We start from the raw sequence: 14,869 nt of genomic DNA, 5'->3' as shown, positions 1-14,869 counted from the left end.
AATGGTTTCTTTTGTGGTTTACTGGCATATGTTACAGTAATTAGTGAGAGTGTCTTAATACTGTATGTTTTTTTCTGAAGGAAAATTCTAACTTGCTTTACATAATGCAAAACCTAAAAACAATTATAATAAAACATGGAAAGCAGCTGAATAAATGGTTATTATTTTTAGTGTGATTTATTTTCATGAGTGTCTATTTCCTGAGACAGAACTTGAACCAGATGATCCTGTGTATTCTGGTTATCTGTTTGCCTTTCTCCCATCTTCCTGCATTGAAGATGTTCCTCAGGTTCCCTGGAGGGACTATGATGTGTCTTCCCACCTCACCCTCATGCCTTCATTTAATCTGCTTTTACCAAACCTTTCCATTAGCTCAATGCATAGATTAAGCACAATATGCTAACATTATAGTGTAAAAATAATCACCATCTCCATGCTACCCCTGTTCTTGCACAAGTGTTGGTTTAGCAATTGAGTTTGTAATTTAGCTGCTTCCTGTCCCCTCACCCCACCCAAGACAAAAGGAAAGAAGAGGATTGTCCTTGGGCTAATTCTCTGATCAAACGTTTGCTGTGGCTGGCAGGAAGGGCAGGGTGAGCACAGCTTTGTGCAGGGTGGGACCACAGGGTTTTCTCCCTGCTCCATCCTGACACTGCAGCTTTGAACAGGTGAGCACACAGCTGCTCATCACTGCTGTCTTGTTTGAGGGAGGTCTTGGAGAGAGAGAGTGATGGGCAGTACCTGGACATCTCAATAGGCATCCCAGTTTGATCTGTGCCTCTCCTGAAAATTGCTTAACAAGTCAATGGTTAAAGGGCTTTTTTCCCACTAAGTTTTGCTTGATCCTGGGGTGTGTGCTTGTCTCACTAATGACTTTAAATATGCTGTGAATACTAAGATTCATTGTAGGGTTCATTCTCTTGCAAACAGAACTAAATAGGAAATGCCTAGAGAATGAGGCATTGCTTTCTGTCTGTGTGTGGTGACCCCCAGATGAGTGCCCGCTGTGCCACAAGGTGCTGGCTTGCACATATTATTTAATTTCTGTGTTTTGGTTCCACAAAGCAGTACATGGCTGTTTCTGGACAGCTTTGTTTTGTACCCAAACAGCTGGTGTGCAATGCCTGTGGGGCAGGAACAGTGTTCTGCTGGGAACTCTGGAACAACGGGAAATACAGGGCAAAACCTGAGGCTTTTTTTTTTTTTTTTTTTTTTTTTTCTTTGCATAACTCTTCCTTCCTTATTTGTAGAAGTAAGTGCTTGCCTCTGTGAGTAGTTTTTGTTTTGGCCATTTTAGCTGAAGCTCTTCATTCTTAAGGTGATTTCTCTGGGTAAATGTTCATGTTTTGCAAGGTACTGTCAAATGCAGGGTTACCATATAAGAGTACATAGCCTCTTAAAACAGAGGGAAGAGAAAGTGTAGACCTCTACTGGATTTCAGCCCTTGGAATTACATTATTGCTTTCTTTTTTTCTTCTCTAGGATCTCGAGTAGCAGGATGGAAGAACTCTAAGTGGTAGAGACAGAGAACAGGCCTTTTCAACATGGAGAACATTCCAGTTGATGGGGAACTGGATAGAAATTCAGTGAGTAACTTAAGTGTGCCTTTGTGTAATGAGATTAATGTGAAGATGCTTTTGCAGGGAGAGGGTTAAATAACTTGAATCTGTTCACTTTGGGTTTGAATTTATACTTTTCTGGTGAATGCATTTGGAATATCATGTATCATTTACATGTATTTAAATGATACATGTATTATGTATCATTTACTAGGCTCTCATGGCAGGAGGGCTGAATGTCAAAATACTTTTGGATTTTGGGTTTGATTTTTGGATTTTGTCTCAGAGTCCCAAAAGAAAAAGGTATTTCTCTTTCTAATCTGCACTTTACTAGTTAGTGACTATGAACAATAGAAAAAATAATGTAGTTCTTGGTGGAATGAGGATCAGAAAAGACAGGAGTGATAATTTTGTTTTCAGGGTAATCTAACTTGTAAGAGTTGATAATCTGTACTGATTATAAAATTTCTGAGGCAGTGAATCTCTAAGCACAATTTAAAAACAGGAAAGGCTAGTGGGTACTATTGTCCTTCATCATCATAATAAATGTTGAAATTATTTAAGAGTTTGGTTTTTCCACAAGCTTTGTCATGTAGAAGCACTTCAATAGCTGAAGCAGGAAATGTTTTATAGTTTCCAAAGCACCACCTCCCAAAGGGAAAATAGGATGTGTTTTTCTGTAACTGAGGTGAAAGTCAAATTTGGCACCTCATTACTGACAAACTTAATTTGTAATAGTCAACTACTACATGGAGCTACTAATTTGTTCAAGTGTTTTATTACTGTTTTTATCTTAAGTGGTGAGTTTGGAGACAAGCTATTTTGCAGTTCATTAAGAAAATTTTTGGCTTTTTTTTTTTTTTTTTTAAAGAATGAATTCATTGGTTTGCTGCGTGGCCCATGCATTTATATCCCAGATTCAGCATGCTATGAATATCAGCTGTCAACTGTGCAGTAGGGGTTTTCATTTTTAAAAAAAAATGCTGCCAGTTCAGTTGCTGTGCTCCTTGATTCCTCAAAATAGATAAAAAAGTACCATTTTGCAAAGCACTTCAAAGTAACATAAAATATGCTGCTTTTCTTTTTGTGACATACCTTCAGAATAGCATGATCTTAAGAAGGTTCCTCAAATGAGTCTGTTTTACCAAGACTCCTTTGGAAGAATGCTCAGTGTAAGGATAGGTTGCCTTTCATCTGATATTCTTCTGAAGTTTCATCTCAGAATATTTTTTTTTAACTGATGATGTATTGTTGTAGGCTACTCTAAGCATTTCTTATCAAAATATCAGCTAGTGGAGTAATTGTCTGTCTAAATTGCAGTTACAGTGTCAAGTTTTGTGTGTTGCACTACAGGTGTTAAAAATGTTTTTGGAGGCTTATTTGGTAGTCTATTTATGCAGCCTAGTGTATATCATAGTAAAAGAAAGTGAAAATTAAATATTAAAAATACGATACGTATTTTAAGAGAGATTGACCAAGTAATTTTGAGGACCTTTAGTCAATGCAAATCTTGACACTTCCCAGAAATCTAAATTTTTTAAAATAATGTTTAAAATTTTTCAGTATTCCAGTCTTGGAGGTACAATCTGTTCGTTTGGTTGTTTTTTTTAAAGTTCCATTGTCGTCATAAAATTCATGAAGTACATGTGTTGCAACGTGCATGAGGAGTACTGATCACCTTTTTTAAGTTTAAGTCATTTGGGATGTTTCTAGGAGGTATCTGAAAAAAACTATTTTGGAGGTGTCAGCTTTCTAATTTGCTTTTTTGGCTTGCTTGTAGAAGAACAAGAGATGAGGAGATCACAGACCTTAATGCTGTGCTCTTTGCAAAATCAGTATATGGAGAAAAGTCTTATATTAAATGCTCTTCCTGTCTAACAATTAGGTTGATGTGTTCTGAATATAAATTTGAAGACAAAGACTGTGACAGCTCAGCAAACACTTTTTGTAGTCTGGCACCATTAAAACACTGCAAAATCAGTTTTTTCTGCTTTTCTATGAAATAATTAAAGCAAGTCTCATTGCCCCAGAACTTAGAACATTACACAAAAACATACAGTATAAACCATTCTTTTTTAAAATATATTTTTAGTCATTTTTAGTCACTTCTAATTTTTGCTAAGACCAATATTTAATTTATTATTTGCCTGTGATATAACTTGTACAGTCAGTGTCAATCCTTGCTACTTAATACATCAACAGACACAAAAATATCTTTTTTCCTTGAACCATTGAGTAGAGGTCCTTTATATTGATCAGATTTGTAGGTTGGGTCAGTTACTCTGAATTGAAATCGAATTGGGTTAATTTTAATGTTTACACGTATCAGAGACTGCCTTCAGGCAAAGTGTGTCTTCAGCAAGGTGAAAACTCAAACTTGGCTTTAGAATGTTCATTTAAACTATTAAAAATTTAGCTGTATGTTTTGATTGTAAAACCAGTGTTTTTAGAAAACTTTGGTAATACCAGATTCAGACATGCTAGCATGACATATGCTTTTGCTTTTACCCTAATATTGAACAGGAAAAAGATTTTTTTTAGAAGAATTTGGCAAATATAACTTTAAAGTTTAGTAGCAGTTGTTACAAACTTTGTTTCTGAGGAAGGAACATCTAAAAATAGAGCTGCCTTTGTGTGCAAACAATTAACACCTGCTGTCCATGTGATGCTTTATATTGCTGGATTTATATTGCTGGTTTTGTCTCTTAGTCAAAAACTTTACTGAGAGAAGGACTAGGCTTCATCTATTTTGGTAGCAACAATTTAAAGTAATTGTGTCTCTGTAGAAATTAAATTGATCACATAGTGTGGAGGACTGTCAAAGGACTTTTCTGTAACCTGTAATCAGTCATTAATTATATAATGTGAAAATAAGGGTAGGCTGTGCCTCTGGCAATATGTGTCTGTTTCTTTTAATTTTGTATATTTAGAATAAGAGTTGTGGGTGGTGATGGACAGGAATGTCCTGAGAGCATTCTTTTCAGAGAAAGCCCTGAAGTAGGGAAACTGTCATGGCTTTTTCCCTTAGTTGTTTGGAACCCCAGTCTACAGTGATATGAATTGCAGATGATGGAGGTGCACCAAGCCATTGGAAAATATAAAGGTCTTTTTGGTCAAAATAGTTTCATTTCAGTACCTTAACATCTTGCACCCATGTTTAGAAATATATATATATTCTGCAGGTTTTAGGTAAATACACAGACCCAAATACCTCTGATGGAGAGAGGGGGTTGACCAGCAGCAGAGGGAGTTTGGTGTGTAAACAGAATGCCAGTTAAACAGAAGATCAAGGACAGAGTTAGACAGGCTTGTGTTTCAGCCTCTGGCATAGGAGCTGTTTGTACCAGTTCATAGGATTAACCATGCAGTGCTAAAATATTTACATGAAAAGCCCCTGCACAGCTCAGGTGGCAGGTTGCCCTGCTCTCTGGTGTCATGCTGTGTCTTGGCCAGGGCTGCTTGCAGGGCAGGCAGTGAGACAGGACCTGCTGTGGTGCCTTTCACTCTTGTTCCTTCCCCAGGCCAGTAACGCGCTGCCAGCGAGCAGCGCCCGAGCCTCGGGTGCCTCTGGTCCCTGTGTCTGTCTGCAGTGCATTTCTCCAGTCCCATTCTCTTGCCTTCCAGCTCCCAGTGACAAATAAAGCAGCCCAGTGCTGAATAGATGCTCCCAGTCCTTCAGTCACTTGCTGGATTATGTGTAGTTTCTGCAGGATTCTTCTTATCAGCCACTATCCTCTTGAATCTAAAATCAGCATAGGGTAGGACGGTTCTGGTCAGAACATAAACTGTTTCCTAGTCTGCAGTATGTTATCTGTACATTAAGAATAAACACTTTGCCCTGAAAACCATTAAATTCTTGAATACATTTCATGTACTACCACCCAAACCTGCCTGGTAAGTTCATGGGTTTCACTCTTGGACCTGAATTTAGTCTCTGACAGGAATGGAAGTTTATTTGCCAGCTGTGCTTATATTTTGTTTCAGTTTTTCCTGTTCAGTAAGGTCCTGTTCCAGAAAGTGCAGAATTATGAGAGAAGGGTTCCCTCACCTTTCCAATGATGTGTACTGCAATTGCTGTATATTCATTGCAGTACTTCACATTTGTACATTGCACTGTCAATTTACAATTTAACACCCTTAGGCAGATGTGAGGGATAAAAAAAATTCAGTGTTTTGAGGTTAGGAGTGCAAGACAAGATTCCTGCTTGCAAAGATTTTGATTATGATTTTTTCTCTTTTATATTTCCTGCTGTTTGAGTCGTGATAAGAGAGGCAAGATTGGATCTTCTTTAAAGCAGAGCAAGGATTTTGCTACTTTATGGAGCAGAAGTTTTTTATTTGAGATATAGATAGATATGTCATGTTTGGATTTTTTATTTTTAAGGTGGAAATGTTCATTCTAATAAGTGTTCTGTTCTTTTCTATTATTCACAGATTTCAAATGCAGTAAATCTTTAAAGACATAAGTGGAATTTGCCTTTTATATTTACATGGCTGAGCACAGTGGGATTGTAGTCTTGACTGTGGTCTTGGTTAGCAAGGATTTAAACAAGATTCCACATCAAATATCAGAAAAGCATACAGGCTATTACTGTGTAGTTACCCTGCTTTAGTGCTTGTATTTGATGCATTCAGAGGGAGAGAAATTTTTTATGACTTGGTTCTCTGGAAATACTTAGATATAAAATATCCTCTTAAATTTAAAACTGCACTGCTTGTCTTGCATCCTAAGCAATTTCAAATGTTATCTGTGTTTGTAGATGAACAGAATGTGGCTTTCAAGTTTGTGTGTAGGCAAAAGCAGTTAGGCTTTTAGAATCTAGCATTAGTAGGTGCTTGCACATTACTTACAGCTTTAAAGGTGTTTTTTCTCTTCCAAAACACTTTTCTGAAAGTGGAGTGGTTTTGGAAACATTTTGTGTTATTTGAGCTTTCTTTAGGGCTTCAGTCTTTTGAAACCACTCCAGCTTAAAATTTCTTTAAAAATGCTGTGTCAAGTCATACAAGAGCTCAATTGCTGCTGGAGAGTTTCCACTCAGAAGAAGTGGTTGAGGCAGTTGCTGTTTACTAATGATGGCTTCTAATAATGGCTTTTCTATAAGCATATTTGTCAGATTTGTTGCTTCAACTTTTCTGTGGAGTCCCTTGAGATCTTGCCTTTGGCATTGAGGTGCATGTTGTATTTTAGTTATGAACTAACACTGTTTTCATTGTCCTTCTTTCCCACTGCTGCTGCTGCTTTTTGTGCACTTGCTTCTTCCTGGCCTGGATTTTTATGTTTGCTGTTCTTCATTCCTCAATTGTATGTGTACACAGCATCATGGTGAGAACAGAGACTCTCCTGGACCATCAAGTAAGTGACTCCTCTCTCCTACATTGTGTTTGCACATATGTTCATAGTAGTTAGCATATATCTTTGCATATAGTTGCTGGCATAAATACTAGGTCTTCTTCTGCATCATAATTGAGAAGTTGAAGTGTGATGAAAATCTGCAGTTGGAAAAGTATTTTGCCTGGCATACCACTCATCCAAATGTTCCCTACTGTAGCCTTTTTTTTTTTTATGGGGAAAAGTTTATTCTTCACCTCTCCTAGTCATGGTCAGAAAAAAAAAAAAATTCACATTATTTATCTGGAAGAGAAAAAGCTATTTTTTTTCCAGTTTGATACTAAACTTTCAAATGCTGTTGTAGTATAGATAGTAAAGATATGGAAATAATGGTTCAGAAACAGTTTTTTTTATATTTGAGTTTGTCTATTTCTAATGCTATGTGTGGCTCAGTTAATTTCAATAATTTTACATATTCAATACTGCATATCTACTGCAATTTTTCATTATTGGATCTGGTGAGGTGATGGGGGAAACTTCAGATATATGTATGTGCTTACACACAGCCAAAGACTTACTGGTGCCATTGGTTTGTAAACATTAGTATGATTGGCAGAGTAATTTTTCCTGGGATGAAGAGCTTGTGTATGTGGGAAAAAGAAAGGTTCAGGCACTAATTGTTTGTTTTTTTTCCGTGAGAACTCTGTGCAGAAGCTGTAGTCATAGCTGATATGGCTTATTACAGACATTAAGAAACAATGTTGAATTGAGTTGTAATAAACCTCTTCCTGTATGTGGTGTCTTTGTGCTTTTTTCAGTGGTGTAGGCACTTTCACAGGCTCATTATAGAAACAGAAGTGGGAATCTGACACTTCAGATTATTTTTATAGCTTTACCTGAACTAAAATGGCTGTAAAGACCCCAAATTATGTGCCTTCTAAGATATGAATTGTACTGACAGACTTTTATATTAGTAATTTGATGACCAGTATGATGAACATGAACAACGTATGTATTCTCAACTCTCAACAGCCTCTAAAGAGTCACATGGAGGCTTTGATATTAACTGTTTGTTGTTTCTTCTCTAAAATAATGCCTTGTCTTCTCCCTCACTTTGGAGCTAACATCTGAGCATTAGGATGAGGCATTTTGCAGGAGAGGACTTCCTCCTGGTGGCTGCTATGGTGTGGATAAATAGTTATGTTCTTAACTGATTTATTTCCATTTGTTCAGTACTTTTATGATGTTTCCTATAAATAAGGAGATTTAAAAGCTCTCCTCTCAATCATTCTTCACCTTTATAGGTGGACTTTCTCAAAAACCCACTTGGTTTGGTAAGTTCACCTTGAATCTGCAGGCAAGTGAAGTGCTTGCCACATGGTAATCTGTCTTAGGTGATACACAGGCTCTATTCCTACCAGAGTTTTTCTGTCAGTTCTAGGAGTTGTTGCAAGACCTAATTGACTCTTAATGGAGGAATATGAATTTTACAGGGAGCTTGTAGTCCTGTTAGTGAGACTGAGTCACCACTGCTGAATGTAGCTCATGCTTTAATAACACTCATATGCAGAACTTGCTTATGCTCTGGGTTACTGGCAAGTGCTGCCTGAGAAATTATTGCATTGTGACAGCTTGAGGAAACCTTTGGAATTCCCAAAGCTCTTTAAGCTAGCAGTGCTGCATGCTGCCCATTCACCAGCAAGCCTTCTTCACAGGTCTCTCAGGAGAGGGTTGCTAGTGCACCTCCTGCTCTGGATCCCTCAGTGTCAGCTGCTGTGGTGGCACAGGGGCTGGTGGGGGCACCTCTAGAGCACAGCAGGCTGAGAAATCCCAACCCTGCAGAAGCTAAGTGGCCAGAAGCTCATCACAAAGAATTTTCAGCTAGTTGGCTGAAAGTTGGTCCTCCTTCAGTGCACTGTACACCTTAAATCTTTAAAACAAGTATGACTCACTCTCCTTGCAGCAGCCCATTTTGTGCAAACCTGTGAAGCAGCTGTTTCCTTACCCCCCTTTTATTTTCACATGCAAGACCTTCTGTGGTACAATCCCTTCCCAAGACTTCAGCAGCTGCCCTGCTCCCCTCTTTCCCTTACTGTTGCTGAAAAATAAACAGCTAGTTTGGTACAACAGGAGGAGTAAAATCAGAAACTACTTTGCAATACCAGACTTCTGGCACTGATAGACTTAAACTCAGCTGGTAAAATGAGCTCATTGCCCTCCTTGTCCATTTCCTCACATACTTTTCCTCAGCAGCAGTTCACATAGAGAATAGTTTGTCTGGAGCAGAGCTTTAGATAGTGTAATTGATGTAGAAATATAATGCAGGTGAGTGTACTGCAGTACTTGCATTCTTCATAGAATCATTTAGGATGGAAAACACATCAGAATCGAGTTCAGCTATTAACCCAGCATTGCCAAGTGCACCACTAAACCATGTCCCCAAGTGCTACATCTCTACAACTTTAAAATACCTCCAGGATTGGTGCCACTTACCTGGGCAACCTCTTCCAATGCTTGAGAAGCCTTGTGGTGAAGAATTTTTTCTAATATCCAATCTAAACCTCTCATGCTATAAGTTGAGGTTGTTTCCTCTTGTCCTGTCACTTGTTATGTGGGAGAAGTTATTTGGGTCTGTGAATCTGTTTCAGGTAGATGTAGAAAGCAGTGAAGTCTACCATGAATCCCCTTTTCTCCAGGCTAAACAACCCCAGCTCCCTTAGCTATCCTCATCAGACTTGTGCTCCAGACCCTTCACTATATTCCTCTTCCTTGCCCTTCTCTGGACACTCAAGCACCTTTTTATTTTTTCATACTACTTTGTATTCATTCCAGGTTTTGCTACAAAATGTTTCCACTACTGTAATAAGAGTAGTGATAAAGCTAAGAAGGCCTTTGTACTTTGCAGAGTCCATCCAGAGAATAGAACTTGTTTGGTTTGACTCAAATCTTCTGCTGAACTTTTAAGGAAAGCTTGGGAACTCTTAAAATCATCCATGTTGTAAGTTCCAGTCTTTTCTTTAGTAAATATTGCTTGTTTCCCTCTTTGAACACATTGTCAGTATATCTGCTTTCACAGGACAGGTGTTACAGAGACAGTCATTCTTTGACTATGAAAAAGGTACAGTTTTGTTGTGTGCAGCTTAGCAAAATGTACAGAAACTGTCAAACAGGATGGCTGGCCAGGTGATCCTAGAAATAGGTAAGACACCAGACAAGTCTTTCAGACTGATGAGGTTCAAGGAGAGTAACTCTTCTGCTTTAAGCCTGTGCCTTGACAGAATTTGTACATAATTTGTATTGCTAAGACTTGTTTCTTGTGATGTACATACAGACATTTATCTTAGCTTTCTGGGATGTTGGTACAGCTTGATCTGGCAAGTTGTTTCATGGGTTGGCTGAGTTGTGGCTAGTTAAACCAAAAGCTATCACGAAAGTGGCAAAGAAAAGAAGCATTTTGAAAGATAAACAGCAGCTCAGTGCTGATCTATTGAGTATCAGTCTTTCCAAGCTTATGCTAATTTTTGTTTTCATCTTTTGTCTTATGTCTTAGATCAGTCTTACTGGCTTCTTTCTGCCATCCTCTCCAGAGCAACTATCTGGTTTGAAAACATCCGTTTTTAGAATGAAATGTTTTGCCACAGAGCAGTTGAATACCAGTTTCATAAACAGCAGTGAGGTTCTTAATAGAAAGCTATGTGCAAGCAAAGAAACATCATTGAATGAGCATCCATTTTGTATTTCAGCAGTTGTAACAAACAGTGATGAACAGCCTATAACTCCAGGAAAAATGAACCAGCACCAGGGGAAAGAAGCCTATTTTACTCCAACCAAAGAGTTATTCCAACCATGTCTCAGTCCAGGAACTGCCCATAGTCATGGTAAGACAAAGTTATTTTTACAGATGTTTTAAAGTACTTTAATTCTAACATTTATTATCTATTCCAAATACTGGTTCAGAACCACTGCCTTTTACAATAAAGAGGTAAGTAAGAAAGAATACTGAAATTTTTTATGTGATTATTTGTATCTTTATGTGTTAATCTGAAATAGGAAAAAATGCATGATGTGATGCACTAGTTTGTTAAGGCATGCTATGATTTGTTTGATAGGAGAACAGTCCACATGATGATAAATGGTTATTTATGTGTAGTCCTGCAAAACCCACGGTAACATTCTTTTCTCAGTATTCAAGTTGTCTTTATGCAGCAGTGTTATGATGTACCACAGGTGGAACTTTTGTGGAAAGATACTTCAGCAATTACTTCTACTGAAAGATCATTCTCTTTAGAAAAAGAAAACAAAAAGTCTCCACACTATTTTATGTCAGCTTTCAAGTGGTTCCTTGCTAAACCTGTTGAAAACAAATTCTGTGGATCCATGGGAACTGACTGGATGGAAAGTGAAACTCATTAGTAGACCTAATATGCTGATAGACCATTCAAGAGACAAGAAAACAAGCAATAGTTGCTCTCCTTGTGGCTATTTGCATTTGAAACTACTTGCATTTATTGCTTAGGAAAGCACTGGACATCTTTCTTGGGGTGTGTGCAGTTCTTAGTGAAAACTTCAGGCTTCTAAAATTAATATTCTCTACCCTTTTACTGTTGACAGCCATACTAGTCATTCATGCTTCCTTTAGTTTTTGTTATGAGTAGTGTTCCTGACATGGTCCTGTCTTTTTAAATGGTTTTGGTATGAATTTCCCTGCTTATAGCTTGCTTTGTCAAAGTAATGATACCAGTGTTTCAGAGCAATAAAGGCAGTGTCTTAGGTAACTTTGAATTCTTTTCCAGTTTTCCCATTCAGGTCTACTAGACAAGAAAAACACTTTGAAACAAAGACACTTATTGCTCTGCTGAATCTGATAGTATTTTAGTGTCTTTTAAAGTTATTATGGTGGTATTTTTGGTATAGCATAGCTAGCTTGGATATATTGTCTAATTCATGGTGTTATCTCACTGGAACAGCACTTGATGTCCTCTGGCTTGTGTCAAGTTTAGTCTGAAAATATTTCCAGTGTAATATAAATATAACTTGTTTGTAATTTTTATTATGTTGAAAGAATTTTGGTTATTTTTTTTCTGTACTGTACTGTTATATCCTTTACTAGAAAAATGCTGGAGTTATGCAAGTGTATTTGAATATTCTAATAAATTCTTCCTTTTAGTATTGATGTTCCCACTAATTTATAAAGTCAAACTGTTGGGTTTTTTCAGGGCTCATAGGAAAAATCATTAAATGGGCTTGAAAAGCACTAAGACTTGATTGTACTGTGTCAAGCACCTTGCAGATATTTAGTTTTCTCTCCAGTTTTTTTTTTTCTTCTCAATATTTCAAGGCTTCTCTAAGTGAATTTAAGCCAGTTAAATGTATTAGTGCCTTTTTTAGCATCAGTCATCACTGACTTAGTTTTCCAGGAGCACTACTAGGTATAATGCTGAACTTCCATGAAACAAGAAATTTGGCTTGCATTTGATTTTAGTAGAGAAATGGTACAATGTGGGCTAGACTTCAGCACCCACAATTACTATCTACAGCTTGAGAGGTGAATTTTATAGAGTTTATGATTTGGAGTTTGAGTTTTGTGGTTTAAAAATCAGGTAAATATTCGATGGTAGTTATTCCTATGGGAAAATTACAGTGCTGGTGAAAATGTGAGCTTATTACATTGGAGAACAGATGTAGTGGAAGCCTGAAAAATGTGAATTAGAACAGAGCTTGATGTGATGGAGTACTTGAGGCTGACTGTTGTAACTGAAATCCAATGTGCCTGTGGTGCAGTATAATGAGATAGGAAATGTTTAGATGGAGAATTTGAAAACATTCACAAAGAACTAAATATAAATACTTTGTCACTGACATCTGAAGTCATCCTTAGGAGATGAGTAATGTAAATAAAGAATTCAATATCATGTTAAGCACAGAATAACAGAAAGTCAAAACAGAAAAATGTATGATGCCATCTACAAAGAACTGATTAAATATATATAAGGGAGAGCTGTGGCACAGGTACTTAGCTTTTGCTGCTGGGCAGTTGGATGTTGTACAATGCTATGTGGCCACTTTTACCTAGGTTGTTTCCTGCTGCCTGAATAAGAAGCACCTGTGTTGCAAGGCCACTTTGGCACAGAACTTGTACCTCAAAACCAGGAATGAAACAACGCCTGTGATGGGACAGTCTCTGGAACAACCAGCACTAACTTTGGTGTTAGCGTGGACACCCACCATGGTGGCTGTCTAGCAGCTGTCTGGGGACAAGCAGTGAACATGTTTTGGAAAATCTACTGAAACAAGTTAAATTTGTGTCATCTGCTTGTGTTTTAAGTAAGGTCCTAATGACATGTATTAAAAATATGGTTAAAACTACATCAGTGTTCATGCAAGGGAGGTAAACATTTAACATCAGTTGAAAGCCACTAACTTCCTATTTGGAACAAAGAGAGAACCATGTAATACATCAGTGTAAAGTTGTAAATGTTATGTATTTTATCCTTTTAGGTGCTGCTGTGTATAAATACTGTTTTCATTTCTGATCACAGCTCTGGATTTCAGAAAGCATTTATTTTCCTGTACTTGGTTTCTTAGTTTAAGACATGTCTTCCTCCTCCCTCACTCCTGTCATTCTTGTGAGATGGAGCTTGGTATGTTGTCTGAGACAGAGATGGAGTCCAATACAGATTTGTTTTATAAATGTAGAGTAATGTTTGATCTTGCAGCAATGTTTAGTGATTGTTCAGAAAAAGTCTATTTAATATGTCTCTGTTCTATATAATCTTTGCACTGTTTTACAAAATATTTTTTAAATCCTTATGTTATGCTGGCCTTTATTCTGAGGCTGAAGTAGCTTACCTGGGAGGCTGCAGACTGCCATGTACAGGTGTGGAGATCACACTCACTTCCATGGGAAACTTTAGCAAGGTTACTTGATGGAAATGTACTGTTCAAAAAAAAAGAGATGGTGGAAATTTCTCCTGTATGATTAACTTGTTTCTGTAGAAAGTTTAGAATTTTAGTGGCTGAACTAAGTTGACCATATATAGCATTGATTCTGAAATGAGCTTTTGATTTTAATTTTTGTGGCTTTACATTATTCCTGCCTTGCCCATCAAGTAGTTAATGAGAGCATCAGAACAGCCTCATCCTGGTCATAATGCTACAACTAATGTGTCTTGAACATACTAAATGATTATACTGGGGGGGTTTTTTCCTCAATATTTTATTTAGACTTGTCAGACTTGGAATAGGACCTAAATAATTCAGTAGCCTTTTGATGGAAACTTTAATGACCTTGGGAGTTAGCTTTATCTGTGAAGCTTTACTTATGTTTGTGGGATGGTGTGTCTTTAGGCTCTAGTGGGCAGCATGGCCTTGCCAACTCACCAAGACCATATTTTTACAGTGTAGTGCATACACATGTTAGTGCTGCTAAATCATCTTTCAGTTCCAGCAGCTGACACACAAATAGTATGATGCTAATTTAGCTCATTTTCTGTGTTTGCATGCAGTGGTTAAAAATGTTATTAACTATTAATGAACAAACAGCTAAACTTCTGTTGATCTTAGTTTTGGAATGTTTCCTTTTTTAACCTAGCAGAAGTGTGACCAAAAGGAGTAATTGACAAAATTATTTTATTGCAGTTTAAAAATTAACATTAAATATACCAAGTAAAAGACTGCATGTTCAAAAGTTGTAGAGCAGAACTCTGCTTGCTGATGTCATCTATTTATGTCAAAATATCCTTGGTAAATGGAATTCTTGTAAATCTTATTAATTTGGGCATTTATTTCTTCCATAAAATGAATTAATGCATAAATAGTGATCACATAAAATTTATGACAAAAGTCAGCAGTCTCCTTATAAAGGATTAATAGTTTTTTTAACGTACCAATATTTTCTTAAAACATATTTCAAACTTTTTATGAAGGCAGCATAGATGCTTAAATAGCAATATTTGCGGTGAATAGAGGAATCTAGTTAAAG

General features: G+C 37.2%; 1 protein-coding gene across 6 annotated transcripts in view; it reads left to right on the top strand.

The window, feature by feature from the left end:
- The first annotated feature begins 535 nt into the window (after positions 1–535).
- OSBPL8 (oxysterol binding protein like 8) overlaps positions 536–14,869 on the top strand; it is a 52,276-nt gene continuing 37,942 nt past the window's right edge. Inside the window, exons 1-4 of one of the 6 annotated variants that reach the window (XM_079304832.1) lie at positions 536–668; positions 1,483–1,586; positions 6,876–6,912; positions 10,635–10,766. In XM_079304832.1, the coding sequence (XP_079160958.1) occupies positions 1,545–1,586; positions 6,876–6,912; positions 10,635–10,766 (211 nt within the window). In that variant the 5' untranslated portion in view covers positions 536–668; positions 1,483–1,544. Of the gene's footprint in view, positions 669–1,337; positions 1,354–1,482; positions 1,587–6,875; positions 6,913–9,793; positions 9,887–10,631; positions 10,767–14,869 lie in introns of those variants that run through there. The other 5 variants (XM_079304830.1, XM_079304831.1, XM_079304834.1 and 2 more) reach the window with 5 other exon arrangements.

The sequence above is a fragment of the Erithacus rubecula genome (assembly GCF_903797595.1).
Source record: "Erithacus rubecula genome assembly, chromosome: 4".
Taxonomy (NCBI): Eukaryota; Metazoa; Chordata; class Aves; order Passeriformes; family Muscicapidae; genus Erithacus; species Erithacus rubecula.
This window is presented reverse-complemented; position numbering and strand designations above follow the sequence as displayed.